This window comes from Anguilla anguilla, chromosome 7 (assembly GCF_013347855.1).
Source record: "Anguilla anguilla isolate fAngAng1 chromosome 7, fAngAng1.pri, whole genome shotgun sequence".
In the NCBI taxonomy this organism is placed as follows: domain Eukaryota; kingdom Metazoa; phylum Chordata; class Actinopteri; order Anguilliformes; family Anguillidae; genus Anguilla; species Anguilla anguilla.
Window position 1 is genome coordinate 22,128,091 of NC_049207.1, and position 15,461 is coordinate 22,143,551.

A 15,461-nucleotide genomic window follows, 5' to 3' on the forward strand; every position below is an offset into this window, starting at 1 on the left:
ATCTCAGAGCCTGAGATGGACCCTCTCAAAAGGATATGTCAATGGATGCAGCTCAAAACATCTGTCACCATGGAGATGACAAGGGTCCAACTGGGAGCATTCTTTCTTAAACTATTACCCGATCACTCTTGCTGTAAGCGTTTTGTGTTCACAGTGTCAAGATGTTCTATTAAACCAGAGTGGGTGACTATGCTTCACTAGCCCCTGACACCGAGTTTTTGACATGTGAGTGATTCATCAGTTCCTGCAAACATCTGCTTCTGTTTCCGACTGAGTTTTATAAGTCAGAATATCAGAGAGTTTAAGTTAGGTACTTTCTGTGGCTGTGTCTGCTCCTGATTGGCTGTGACAAAGGATCACATGACTAGTTGGACCAATGATATTGTCTAAATAATGACTCTTGTTTTCCACTGCTCAGGCAGTGCTTCTCAAACTCATTCCAGGAGGTTGAATGCAAATCCTGATCTTCATTAACTGAATGAAGACTGATCTGGGTTTGACAATAGTTATTCATGTTGGAAGTTCTAATGGAAAAATCCAAGTAAAGATATTTCTATTAATTTTCTAGCGATTTCTATTAATTTCAGGGGCCCTTAAATTACATCCTTTAAACTGATCATACAAACACGTACTACTTAATCACACAAGTTATTCAGCCTAATCAACAAAGAAATACATGTTCAACAAACATACGTTGAATAAGCAACTTTCAATATGATAAGAAATAAACATCCAACACCACTTCCTCCCCACAGGAAACATGGTATCAAATGCAGAAATCTCAAACAACAATCTGCTTCGATTCAGAGCTCAGTCAGACCTCAATAACAGAGCATTAAGCTGTCAAAATAAGTCCATAGATCTATGCAAATTTTAGGTGGAGGGGATTACCACAAAATGTTTAGATTGAATTTTGCCCAAACATCGTAATACACCCTAATACGTGAGTCTTGAGGTGTATGGACAAGCAGCTGACATGATGTGTACCCAGGGACTGGCTTGGGAAACACAGCACTGGGCCAGAGGAGAGAGAAACAGGTTCCTTCAAACAAACACATGCCCACACACATGCATAAACACACACATGCATGCACGCATACACACACACACGCATTCATACGCATGCACATATTCGTCTGACAGGTCTGACTGTGAGAGCCACTCTGAGCTCTTCTACCACCATACTCTGTCAGCGAATTACAATAATGCTTTCAGTTTTGAAATCTCAATCTGAAGAGTGGTAAATTGAGCCGCCACTGCTGTGACATGCAAGTTATTTCATTGGCTTAATGGTAGAAACGAGCCCCGATTCTATGTGCTTTACCTGGCTGAGGGATGACAGCGATTCGGTTGTCGTAGTCATGGTCACAGACTGAGAGGGGCCTGGAGATGGCAGTCCGAGTCGCCCCTCCACTAAGTGACCTGGGAAGAGTGGGGTACAGACCTAGAGAGAGAGAGAGCAGAGAGACAGGGCAAATGGAGCGAGATAGGTGAAGAGCAGAGACGATACCAAGTACATTAGTATTAGCCCTTACATATCCCTCCTGATAGAGTGGTTCACTATGGCAGATGTGGTGACTGGGATTGAAAATCCCGTTCCTCTCACCTGCTGTTCTGTCGGGCATCCAGTTACACACCACATGACTACAGGCGAACTCCATCTGTCAGAGACACAACCAGAGAGGGGAATACCACGGTCAGCAGAACAGAGACCGGAAATATGTCAACCCCTGCTCATTGACCCCCCTGTCCACCTGCAACCACATCAAATGTGAAGCCTTGCTAGCCTATAGGGCTATCTTTGTTGTTGTTCATTTAATGTAGTTTGATACCCATTAGGGTTGTTCAGTTCTTATTTCTGTTACTTAATTTAATGTTCAGTAGGGTAGTTGACAAGCTATCAATTGAGTCTGTACTTCTTATATTTTCTGACTATCTTGGGACCGTACTTTACCTCCTCTTGGGCATTACTGCACTTCTATCGCAGATCCTTGTGCTTGTTTTTGCTTTTTTTGGATATTTTTGTAACTTTCAACTAAACACTTGCTGTAGATTCACAGCTTTGAGACAGTGAACATCAAATCATTGATTTCATCTACAAACTTCTTTTCACACTGCCACCCGATGTGCATGCACGCACGCAAACACACCTTCATTAATTAGACGTTATCACTATATTTTCAGTTTTTACTTCTTACAACCTTGCTCAGCCATAAATAACTGCAGATTTTGAATGATGTGAAAAAAACACATTACAGGAAACGGAAATAATATTTGCACAGTACTGTGCAAAAGTCTTAGGCACCTGTGAAAAAAAATGCTGTACAGCTAAGACGCTTTCAAAAATAATGAAATGAAAGGTTATAAATATCGAAAAAATAATATAAAGAGCAGTAAATAGTTAAAAACTAAATTAAATCAATGTTCGGTGTGACCACCCTTTGCCTTTAAAACTACATCAATTCTCTTAGGTACACTGTCCCGCAGTTTTAAGAAAATCGGCTGGTAGGTTGTTCCAAGCATTTTGGAGAATTTGCCACAGTTCTTCTGCAGATTTTGGCTGTTTCGCTTGCTTCTGGCTCTCCAGGTAATCCCAGAGACCCTTGATCAAGTTTTTATCTGAAAAGCAGTCTATTACGTAAAATATTACTTTATTTAACAAAATACAAAAATGTATCTGCAAAATTTCATTTTTTGGAAAATTCATGTTTGGAAATCTCAAATTTGCTCTTTTCTACTGACACACTAATGCAGAAAACAAAAAATAAACATCTAAGACCAAATGTGCACTATATATTATATTTTAAAATCTAGGATGCCTAAGACTTTTGCACAGTACTGTATATGGATGTGCTTGCTAACTCGTAACAGACCTCATAATTTAGGATCATCCCCAGGTACTGCTGCTTTTGACTGTCATGCTTCCCTGGTAGAATTTATAGTAATCTGTGGTAAAACTTCATTTATTTATTCTGTGTTTCAAAATAAATACATTTGAATGAATTACTTTACTCTAAGCTAAAAATGTAACTACCCTAAAGTTGGGATACTCAGTACAGTTTATTTCCAATGCTGGTTCAACCTAGACTGAACCAAGATCCAGGTGATCTAACTGCGATTGACAGAGCTGCCTTAATAGACACCGCTGGTTTACAGTTAGCCGAGATGAAAACATCCTGTTTTTTGTGATCCAGCTTTTCTGCCTCCTGAGCATTTAATATAAGGAACATGACAGACAAAAATACTTAAAAAGTACAAAAAAAGGACATTTTCTTTTTGTTTTGCAATGATTAATGACTTCGTCGGTTAACAAATCTCTATATCCGCATCCATTATTGTATCTTTGAAGTGGAATGGAAAAAAACATGACACAAAAGAACAGCAAACTAACTGCTCTACAGAACACCACATCTCCACTTCATTATGAACACCATGAAAAATTTGAGAAATTAGAAAATGGAAAAAACTATAATCACTCGGCAGTTTGAAAAAATTCTAGTCATCTCCTGTTTCTTTTTGTCTGACTACAGAAATTTGCTCAGTCCTCATACTCTGCTCCACATTTGTCTAATGTTTCCACTGCGAGACAATGTTACAAAACTATTACCCTGTCTTTATTAAACTCACAAAATAGAATTGACACCTGGTGGCTTAAACTTGAGTAGAACGTCAAGGTGAACACAATTACCTCGTCAGGCGTCCGAGGTGTGATGGCCAGATATCTGTTTGACTGTCAGGCCCGTTGCGACGGAGAGCTGAGCGCCACTGCCTCACAGTTCTAAGTTCAAGGCAGGAAGTCAAGATTGAAAGCAGTGTGAAACAAAAGCTTGTGTGCAGTGTGGGTGTGTGGAAGTGGGAGGACCTTTCTCTTTTTTTCTGTTGAGGCACCACAGCGCCTTGGTGGCAGCCTCTCTCTCTCCCTCGTCCAGACTCTGCACTGTGCAACAGTGTCTCAGAATCCACTCGTTCCACAGAACAGATCGAGAAATTAAAGACACAACACAGAACGTAGACAACAGAGAGGAAGACAACTGAAAAAAACTGCATAGAACCAAGATTGGAACACACAAGTCACAAAACAGACCGAAACCATCAATGAAGAACCCAACAAGCAGAACAGAAAACAGAACTCACAAAACTGAAGCATTTCTCACAGAACCCAGAAAGCAGGCAAGAAACACAGAACCCACAAAATAGCAGAACCAGAACCAAGAGCAGACAAGAACACAAAGTCACTCAATGGGACAGATAATAGTCCTGGGGAAAAACACTAACTGTGGTGGTGAAAGACAGAGCTCATTGTAGATGTAAAGAGTTCAAAGACCATATCATACCAGATTAGACCAGATTACACCAGCAGTGGGTGAGGTGTTTACAAAAAAAAAGGGAAAAAAAAGGCCCCTCATCTAGGCCAAAAAAAGAAAACTCATTTTGCTGACTTGAAAATAGATTATCATTTGATCAGAGGCTTTTGATGACAGCGAGGAAGGGAAAGTTTTAACTACTAAAGCGCCCCACGCAAAGCAAGCGGCAAAAAAAGGGTGCTACAGAAGAGACAGGGTGCTGCTACACCTGGCAAACTCGTTCAGCTGTGACTGCACAGAGTGGGCACGGAGGGGGAACTGGAAAAGATGTGTACCCATCAGAACGGATATGGGTCACATGGTTTACACACGGGGGAGAGAGGCCGTTGGCACCGGTAGTCATCCGGGAGGGCAGCTTCGGCAGAGATTATGAGGTAAACATTAACATTTATATTGTACTGAACTGTATTCGCTCTCTATACTGTTGGCCTGCCTATGTCACCTTCACCCATGTCAACCGGAACACCGATATCTTACGTTTTACAACCACGGCCAGGGATACAGGATGGAACACGTGCTTTAATTTAAAAATGGAACCACAACTTCAGGCAATATTCATGTTTATGGAAGTGCATTCTTATTTTAGACCACACTGTGGTATCTTTAGGATATCCATTACTGTTGCTCTGGTGTATCACAACTGGGAGCCACAGCCAACAATTCTGACTGGATTTTAAAGTCATTACAAATGAAGACTGAGACGAAGATTAGCATGTGCAAACTTATTTTATTAATTAAAAAATAATAATTTATTAGTGCTCCAAATTACATGATAATTTTCATTTCCCAAACATGACATCCATAAAGTGCAATGGATAGTGGCTAACAGGCAGAGCAGTTTGTGGCTGTTAAGGTTTGAATGGATTGGCACCTGCAATCTCCAATTTCACTGTTAAAATGCAACACATCACACGGCATTATACAGTTAAAGGGTATCCTAATCAAGGTACAGCATACAGCTTTTGTTTGTATTCATTTACACAGGTGTACATTCTATGTATAGTCAGTGAAGCACATCATGTTATGGCTTAACAGTACGCAATCTAGGATTTGAACCCACAATCTTATTATATTGTAAACCACTATGCCACGCTATCCTCATTGCAGTGTGTCTGCATTGATTGGTCCCTATTCTGTTATTCAAGATTTCTCTCTGTGTTATATTTTATTAGAGTGGCTTTCAGAAATGTATTACCCAAAACAAATCGCTATCAGTCATGTGAGAGACAGCCATGCCTCCCTTAGTCTCACTGGCAACGCAGACTTCCTGTATTGAGACAGTGTGCGTTCTCACTTGCTGCCTCCTAGGGCCACAAGCACTGACCTCAGGATTGTGGCTATGGCCACAGCCCCGGGGTCAGGCATGGTCAGGTGCTCGGCCGCGATGTAGCTGGCCCTTCCCGCCTTTGCCGTGAGGTCACGGGTGGACTCCGCCCCCAGCTCCGCTCTCTGTCAGACAGGAGGAGGAGTGGCCAGACAGCAGCCGATACAGACAGGAGGAAATGGAGAAAATGACACCACAAGCTTCCTGATACATGACTTAAACAACAACAACAACAAAAAAAAACCTGTTGGCTGCACTTTGTACCGTACCTCCACTGCCTTCTGCAGTACTGCCATCACGCCAGCAGAGGGAACTGATGAAAGTTTCCTAAGTTCTTCTGAGGCTGGGCACAGAGCGTCAAGCTGTGAAGTAAAGAGAGACACAGGTCACACACTGGTATGGGCGTGGTGGAGTATGGAGATGGAGGGAGAAGGGAATTGCCTTACCATGGTTCTGTCCCCTGGGTCTGCACCCCCATACCTGTAGAGACAGGCACACAATGATGCATTATATTAAGTGCTAGTGCCCTCCACTGGTTATCGAGACATTATCCATCCATCGGTCCGGTGTACGACAAAACCCCTCCTTCAGTTCAAAGCCATTTTCCGGCTTGGATTTCCCAGCGTGTTGCAGGCCGGTCGGTCAGTACATCAGTAAGTGTAGCAGTAAGACACAGATGTGCATGCTAAATCGACCAGGATATTATGGTTTTTGCTGCTCAGCTCTCAAATTCTACATTCCATGCAGGACAACTATAGCAAAGAGACACGCTCTCACCGACGCATGGCCTCAGTCCCAGCATGCACTGCGTCGGCCCAGGCAGCAATGTCACCGCGACCCATAAGAGGGGGGCTAGCAGCAGTCAGGAACAGACTGTACAGCTGCACCATAAAAAGCAGAGGCAGCGGTTAAAAATGACAGCGATGAGAAACGGCCCAGACACAGAGATACCTTCATGCACAACCCAGAATAGACATCCGTTATCTGGTATTGCTTTCCATTTTTAAGAAAAGACAATACCAATACAGACCTGCCAACCAATATTTTGAGTACCACAATAGTCAGTGTAATGCTTAGTTCACATGCTTTCGCACCACTTCGCTTTGCACACGACAGTCTGCAAGACACACACACACACATAAGCCTTTCTTCATAATTCTAGTTTAGACTGTAGAAGTGATTGGGCAAAATTGTATAATTTGACCTGATTCTAAATTATCACTTGCACTGGGCCATATTATGATATACTTGCAAGTCAAAAGTTTGAGTACACCTGCTTAAAACCATTTTTTGTGTGATTAATATTTAATTATATGATATGTGTGCTTATACAAACTGATAACCATAAGTGAATTGCATTTGATTATTTAATAAAAATGGAAATAATTTATTTTGTATATTGTAACGTATGTTTCCATTTTCAAGTATTTACAGAAACTTAGGTTGTAATGTAAAAAAAAAACAAAAAAAAACTTATGTTGCGATGTAAAACACTGTCAGTTATGAATAAAACCAAGTTTCTGTTCATGATTTCCATTTTTTAAAAATAATTAAATAATTGAATCAGCTTATATAGGCACACATCATATAGGGCTAATGAAAAAAGTATTCAACTGAAAAATGATGTAGGAATGTAGGCCTTTGTAACTAGAGGTTTAGCTAAATTATTGCATGAAGCTCCTTGGTGGCTAATGTCAAAATCATAAATGCACAATGTGCAAAATGCATGGTGCGGAAGCTTTGAGGGGCGGAGGTACGGCCGTTGCTCCTGATATTTTGCGAGGAACTTCTGGGGGGCATGGACTCGCTTCACTTTACTCCAACGGAGTGTGCATGATTCAAAGTTTGAGTTACTGCAGCTAAATAATTCCATCAGTTATTCACACCGTAGCCGTCTCGTAACGAGGCTAAATCGTATGCGAGCTACTACTACGGCTAACTATCTACACAAATTTATCTCATTAGGATATACCCCTTGAAATGCATCATCACGTAAAGTTACCGAACACGGTATAACGTTTTATATATGTTAACATTACGGTCACATTTGCTTGATTATTACTCTCCCACTTCTCATTTTACCTCAGCAATGCAGCGTTACGCCTCAGTGGATAATAAAGTACCGCTGCGTATCAGTGGATGTTGAGTGGGTCAGGGAGGGGTTACAGAACCACAAGCACAAGGTCGCATCTGGTCCAATCCGAGGGATGTAGTTTAAATACCGAATAAATGTATGGTATTGTTTTGTATTGATTGACTGTTTTCCGTAATTAAATTAGAATAATATTTATCTATTAATTTATTTTTTGACGTATTTTGACCAAGAATTGCGTGGTTGGTACACAAAATGCGTGCAGGTTGGCAGGTCTGCCAATAACAGACTAACAAACTAATGAACTTTCAGGCTTCTGACAGAACATAACACGAAGCAGATGTCAAATATGCAAAGACACTCATCTTCCCAGAGGCCCTGAGACACTTTAAGCTGAGTGGCAGAACATGTCCCTCAGCCATAAAAGAGCCAACAGAAAAATGATGCCCGGTCTGAAAGCACAAGATGTTGTTCATTAAGAGAACACAACTCACTGCCCCGGAGGACCCGCCCATACGCTCCTGCACCAATCCTGCCAGGGCACTCAGCAGTTGCCCTGGGCATCCTGGGACCACATGACCACCGAGCCACTCCTTAATGGCTATCAACAGAGAGTGAAAATGAACAGGAGTCAGCTGATGACGACAAGGCTTTTGATGTCATTGTGTTCATTCATGGTGCCTAAGTGTATGTGCGTGCATAACTCACCTTGAGCAGCAAGGGCATGAGTGCTCCCACAATCTCCATCCCCTGCTGCACGGTCCAGAGCATTCAGTTCCTCCTGGCGGTGCAGAAGGTCAGCGCACACCTTCTCCAGAACCTTCCGTAGCACATCGCTATGGGGACCTGTCAGCAAAAGGATTCAAACATCAACGGGGCTACTCCAGCTACAACCACAATGCTACTTTTACTAAAACCACTTACAAATTACATCAAGCAAGCTGCTGTTAATAACAGCTACAAGAGACAGTATCAATGTACAACAAGAATATTTACCAACCTACTCAATCTACAACAACTCATAAATCAACCCACAGTGATCACACCACATCACTATAAATCCACTAACAGCTCTTAAATAGTGCATATAAGTACTTAGATGAACAAGGAAGTTACAGAGAGTGCAGACTCCATATCAATTACTGTTATAGAGAGATTGCAGTCTCCATAGGGATTAGTGTTCTCTGAAGGCATAGCGTTTCTGTGTTGCAGCTGAGTAAAGTTCACCTTCCTGTTTTGTAGATTCCGCAAGCACAGGTGTTTTTTCTGGTGGTTTTATACTGCAGATTCTACCACACAGATCTGTACTGCTGAGGTTAGGCCAGGCAGGGGCGGTGGTTTTAGCATCTAGAGATAGATATAGACAGACAGACAGACAGACAGAGAGAGAGAGAGAGAGAGAGAGAGAGAGAGAGAGAGAGAGAGGACAATATTAACAATATCATTAATGAGCTATTAACCATTAATGATATTGTTATACACTTTGTTGTACGTCACTCTGGATAAGAGAGTCTGCCAAATGCCTGTAATGTAATGTAAGCACACTTACCCAATGGGGACAGGTTTGAGGAGGCCAGTGCTTCAGTACAGCTGGCAGTGCTTGCTATATTTTATTTATGGCAGATGGACTTATGAACAGTGGGATGCTCATTTAAAAAAAACTACTCTCTGAATGCCCTGCTGGGGTGCGATAAGGGGGACCCACCGAAAAGTCTGAGTTTCTCCTCGTCTGCCAGCATCATAGTGAGAGACACGCCGGCCATCTCCAATGACGTCATGAATGATCCTGACATCACCCGCACCACCCGCAGGCCACGCCCCTCTGCAACCGAGGCAAGAACACAGGTGACGGGGGCTGCTGTTACACGTTCTCACTCATTAGATACAAAAACAAACAAAAAAACAAACAAAAAAAAAAACAATTTACAAATGCTGAAACTTTGCTGTAGACTTATTTTAGACCTCTTTGAATGAATGAATTAACAAATGCCATTGAATGAATTAATTCAAGGCTTAATGCCTGCTTTATCATTCCAGCAGGTCCATGGACGCATTATACAGAGAAGACTCAAAATACTACGGCAGTAGAATCAGATCCCTATCTTTAGTTCAAGCTGGCACATGAAATCCACTCCTGCACTGTGGCAAATCTGACAGCAGCAAATCAGCATTAAGAATACAGGGAACATGGGGGGGAGGTCAGAGGTCACTCATACCCAGGCAGCGGATGGCAGATCTGGTGACCACAGCCATCTCCAGACAGGACAGGGCCCCCAGGTTATTCACACAGAGGACCACACTGTCCCCTGTAACAGAGTAATGTTCCAGCACAAACTGTAACAATCATACACAGCACAACACACAACACCAACACAGAAACACCATTATGTAGGCATAGCATTAGTATTATAGTTGATATCCAGCCATATTCAGACAGCAACCAACACAATGCTAGCTGATTTAACTACCCAGATGATAACTATGCGCAAAATATTATGTGGATATTTTAATGTAGCAGACAGGTTTCATATCCATATCTGAGAAGCTGAAGAATGGAAAACCTTTTTATTTGTTATGTAGAAATCATACTGAAATAAATGAGTGAGGAAAAACACACATAACCTGCAATGCATCCCAGATGACCTACCAGATTTCACTGAAAGATGTGATTGGCTGGAGCGGTCAGTCATGTGATCTATCATGGTCTTCACCACCTCATCAGCAGTGGCTCTCTACAAATCAGTCCATATACAAATCAGTGGCACTCTATCATGCCAGTCACCATAGCCTGACAATAAAATAGAAAATACACAGGCAGTACTCTAAACTGACCTTTGACCTCTTGATGCCTGGTTCTCCATGGATTCCTTTGAGAAAAAGAGACAGACCAGACACATGGACAGCTTTAGAGACCAGAACAGCTCAATAAAACCAGAGAGGATTTAGCTCACTGTACAAAGAATCCTTACTGAGTGTGATAAAAATCTATTGTATCTCTTGGCATTAATTATATTATACTGAAACCCCTTGATGCCCACCCCCTAACTTACATCCAAACCTGTAAACACACTCATCAACCAATTAATCCTTTCATTCACTTGGTAACTCACTCTGTTACCCACCCACCAACTCAGTCACACACTTTTGTGCATTTATTCACTCTCGCCCAATCACAGAAATAAGGACTGCTTAAGAAATACTCTCTTACTCAGCAACTGACTCACTGACTCAAAAACTCATCAAGTTGCTCAAACAAAGACTCGCTCGTGGCATGCTGGGCGGCTCATTCGGTTAAGACACCATGCTGTTTTGTATGGACAAGCCCCATGGTCTCGGATTGAATCTGGACCATGCCAGTGCAAACAGCTCCATAGGGCACTAAACAATAAGTGATTGTGTAGCCCAGTTGGTTAGGAGTACACATTACACTGCATTTCATTGCTACCTTGTGACCTCTGCTGGTCGATTGGGTGCCTGTGGGCTGCATGTTAAACCCTTCTAACAGAGGTCCTCTGACACCATTTTACGTAAGCTTAGCTGTATTCAGAGGTGTGAAAATAAGCAGCCGGTGATACTGTGCGTTTCGGAGAACCATGGATGTCTACACTCTCCCAAATCAGCAGCTGGATTCCCACATGAACGCAGCTGTGGCTGAAGATAACTAGACATTCTGAAGCAGGGTGGAAAGTGGATATGTAATCCCCCACAATGGGCACTAAAATTTATATTTGGGAAAAAAAAAAGACTCATTTTCTCACCCACCAACTCACTGACTCAGTAAATCACTCTCCCATCCACTCACTCAAATAGACTCACTCTGTCACCCACTAGCTCACTCACAGACTCAGTAGCTCACTCACCCAGACCCAGCTCCATCTCTCCAGGGGGAAGTTGAAAGGAGGGCAGGCAGCCAGGCACACTGCAGGGAGACAGACTTACCCCCAGCGTACCTGTAAACCCACAGTGAATAACCATCAGCATTTAGCCGTAACCTTCAGTCAACTGAAGCTGCCACTGCAACAGCTGTGTGTATGTCTCACCAATGCCCTTGGCTGCTTCTGTCACCTTAGTGACTATCTCCTTCAAGGGCCATCCTTCTTCAGCCATGGCTCCAGCCAACTGTGAGAACAGACAGCCACCATCAAGTTTCCACTGAAACCCACCATCGAGTTTCCACCGAGAGCCACCATCAAGTTTCCATTGAGAGCAGCCATCGAGTTTTGCAGTACTATGGCTCAGTTGGTAGGGCATTATGCTAACAATGCAAAGGTTGTGGGTTTGATCCCAGGGAACTACATACACTGAAAAATGTACGCATTCATATAGTATACCTCACTTCGGATAAGTGTCAGCAAAAAAGCATGTACACCATTGAGCTTCCATCACTTTAGTAAAGTACAGCAGTAATACCACTATAGCCAAAATGACATTACTGCCACTTCAATCAACCACAGCACCAATGCCAAAATCCAGAATTACAGCTGAACTGGTTGCAAATCTCAATTTGGCCAAAGGCAAGATCCAAAACATTTTGATGAAGGAGTTGTAACTTGTGAAATATGGACAGGTAAAGTGTTTTCTCTCACTTTCCATACTTTTTAATGTCATGATCTGAGATGTCAAGACTCACTTTGAATAATTTCCACAAGACCTGAGACTCTGAGCCTGTACAGTAAGAGGTACTGGTGCTTTACCTTATGAACAAGCAAAGTGCCACACAAACCCCGCCTCCCGGCCTTGCTTGGGTGTGCGAAGGCGCAGTCATCAGCGACGATCACCATGTCAGCGGGCACCCCCCTGGCACGTGCCTGCTCCAGTGCCAGGCCAAAATTGAGCCGGTCCCCAGTGTAGTTCTTCACAATGAGCAGCACCCCTGCGGTGGCCCCGCCTTGCCACAGGGCCAAGATGGCTGCCAGCACGCTGCTTGGAGGAGGGGATGCAAACACAGCCCCTGCCACTGCCCCAGACAACATTCCCGCCCCCACGTAACCTGAGAAACAACAGAACAGGGACAATAACACCCCCAAAGACCCACATAACCTAAGTGCAGGAAGCAGCATCCCTGGTGTGTGTGTGTGTATGCATGTGCGTGTATCTTTTACCAGCATGTGCTGGTTCGTGCCCAGACCCTCCCCCTGACAGCAGGGCGACCCGGCCTTTGAGGGTGCCCAGGTCAGAGCGGACCACTACTCTGTGCCCTTCCAGCTGCACCAGTCCCGCGTTACCGGCGACGATCCCAGACAATGCCTCATCCACGCAGCGCTCCACAGAGTTCAACAGCTTCCTCTGTGCCTGCAAACCAACCGCAAAGCTGATGAATATGCCCTGCACAGACAATCCAACAAACATTGGTCTACACAAGCAAACCAATGCATAAAATGCACGCTATACTTACCCCACTTTAAAAAAAGAGACAGTATTCTGTATTCTGACAGTATATGTCTGTTTTTCTTACACTTTTGGTTTGAAAAACAAAGTGCATTTAGCTTTTGGAGAACACCAGAGGGTCTTAAGCAATAACTAGCATCCACTACTGATTGTATCCACCACCCAATTTCTCGCTGATGGTGACAGAATGGCTAGTTGGCAACACTGCATAAACGTGTGCACGCGCTAAACAGAACGCCGTTCCAGATATAATTGAGTCCACATACCATGCACGGATACGTATGGAACCTGTGATCGTGTTTTATGCTCATCTACAGACAATGCCCGATCACATGCAACATTTCTCAATGTGAAGAATGAAGGCCTGTAAGCTTTGTAATAACTTGCAACGAAATTTAAGCACGTCTTTGTTATCTGCAGTGTGTTGTTGCTAGATCCTAGTTCCCTAACTAGTTAACAAGTTAGGTGAATGAACTGTAAATAAGTTGCAAGCTGACAATAATTAACCTGCCAAAATAGCAAGCTAACCAATATAACCGAATGTGTACTTATCCTTTCATGCCTTTAACGCTATTGTTCTAAACCACCAGATTAGTGTATGGATATAAAGCGGCCACGCTAAAAATGAAGCACAAAAATTAAAACGATACAGTATATTCCAAGTTGTGGTGCTTCTACGTTATGTTGCAATATAGGTTCTGCATGGCGTCTAGCGTACCTCCATGTTTCGTTCCCAGCCTTCTGTCCCCGCCCGCCACGCTGTGAGCACGATAAGTCGCAGGCTGGCAACCAACTCGCAACAGTTCTGTGTTGAGTCCGAGCGGCCAAAACCAGACTTCGTTTTTGAAGTTCATTTCCTGGTCTTGTTGTTCCTGGTTGCTCACTAGCGCCACTACGGTTGGCTCCAGTATAGGTGTTTTCATATCCGGTTTCTATGTAAGTCTACGGTACAAATGCGGTCAAAATACAAAGTCAATAATTTTTTCTCATGAGTACAAATAGTCACAATATGTGTATTTTATTCGTCTTATGACTGTCCATGGGTCTATTTCATGATTTATTGTGTAATTTGGGCACTGTTATAATATTTGTTGTGGACCAATGAGGTACAGTTTTCGTCACTTCCTGATTACTGCAGAGGACTAAGCTACAGTAGGGGCTAAAGTCTATGGTCACTGGGGTGGGAGGTGGCGACTCTTGGCCCTGACATTGCTGCTACGACCACGGTCCACCTGTGCGAAGTCAGAAAATGCAGGCATCCCATTTCGTACGAATTTCATTATGGCGTGTGCTATTTACAGCTGCAGTAGATGACCATAAAATAATCATCCTCTGAAGTTTTTCGGTAGCCGAGTCATTTTGACTATTTCCTTTAGCCTACTTAACCAAATAATTCGTTGGCAGAAAGCGTAATCAGCTTGCTATATTTGGTAGTCCAGCCTATGCTAAAACAGTTCGCAACTTCGGCTACCAAGCCATTTGACTAGCTAGCTAACCCTAACCGGAAAATATTCAATCTGTCAAACGTGTTTGACGGCTTGTCAGTCGTGTACATTCCGTAAATGTCTACCTGGGCCATGCTTCACGCATGTGACAAAATTACTATAATCCCGATTTTGGGATGAACTCTGCAAAATTTTCAGTTTCACGAAGCGAATTAAGAGTCTTAAGGTTTATTTGCTGAATAACATACAACACACGATGGAATCACACACAGAATTTAACGAAATTAACCACCTTTGTAAGACTGGCATTTAGAAAGGAACATGTTTTTAACATTTAAGAGACCGACAAGAGCATTTAAGACAGTGGTTCTCAAAATCGGTCCTGGGGGCTCCTTGCGTAGCCTATATTGGCTTTTCTCCATTGGTTTTGATGATTTACAAGAAAAAAAAATCCTAACACTAGACCGCTTAACACTATGGTTTTGGCTCCAAATCGACAACATGGCCGCGCCCACCATTGAGCTTCAAAACGTGTTTTAGAGACCCACGGAGAGTCAATGGGTGACGTCACAGTAGCTTTGTCCATATTTTTTACAGTCTCTGGTTGAGTCTCCGCCTCTATGGTGTAGGTAAAACACGGAACATTGACAAGAGGGACGGAATTGCGCAACAATTCAACGGACTGTTCAATGCAATAGTAGTGTTACAGTTTGTAGCCTAGTCCAAAAACCCAGAAGTAAATTAGCATTTTTGAGGCATGGGTTCCCTCGTCAGATTTACATCAGTGATTAACCTTATGGTACACTCTATGGGTTAAACCCTATGGTTAAACCAAAGGTACAAGGGGG

General features: G+C 42.9%; 2 protein-coding genes across 2 annotated transcripts in view; both read right to left on the reverse strand.

Moving 5' to 3' along the window:
• Positions 1-3,818, reverse strand: part of si:dkey-9k7.3 (circularly permutated Ras protein 1) — a 28,323-nt gene extending 24,505 nt beyond the window's left edge. The window contains exons 1-3 of the mRNA XM_035427267.1: positions 3,689-3,818; positions 1,607-1,661; positions 1,325-1,444 (exon numbers count right to left, since the gene is read on the reverse strand). Of these exons, the coding sequence (XP_035283158.1) occupies positions 1,325-1,444; positions 1,607-1,661 (175 nt within the window). The 5' untranslated portion in view covers positions 3,689-3,818. The remainder of the gene's footprint in view (positions 1-1,324; positions 1,445-1,606; positions 1,662-3,688) is intronic.
• Positions 3,819-5,071: 1,253 nt separating this feature from the next.
• tkfc (triokinase/FMN cyclase) lies at positions 5,072-14,040 on the reverse strand. The gene is made up of 16 exons (XM_035427233.1): positions 13,887-14,040; positions 12,883-13,072; positions 12,475-12,770; positions 11,821-11,899; positions 11,641-11,730; positions 10,613-10,647; positions 10,428-10,512; positions 9,997-10,086; positions 9,486-9,602; positions 9,008-9,127; positions 8,489-8,626; positions 8,275-8,381; positions 6,466-6,569; positions 6,135-6,168; positions 5,958-6,050; positions 5,072-5,813 (listed from the first exon to the last, which is right to left on the reverse strand). The coding sequence occupies exons 1-16, from the start codon at positions 13,890-13,892 to the stop codon at positions 5,655-5,657; spliced, it is 1,743 nt and encodes a 580-aa protein (XP_035283124.1). The 5' UTR covers positions 13,893-14,040; the 3' UTR covers positions 5,072-5,654.
• Positions 14,041-15,461: the final 1,421 nt, after the last annotated feature.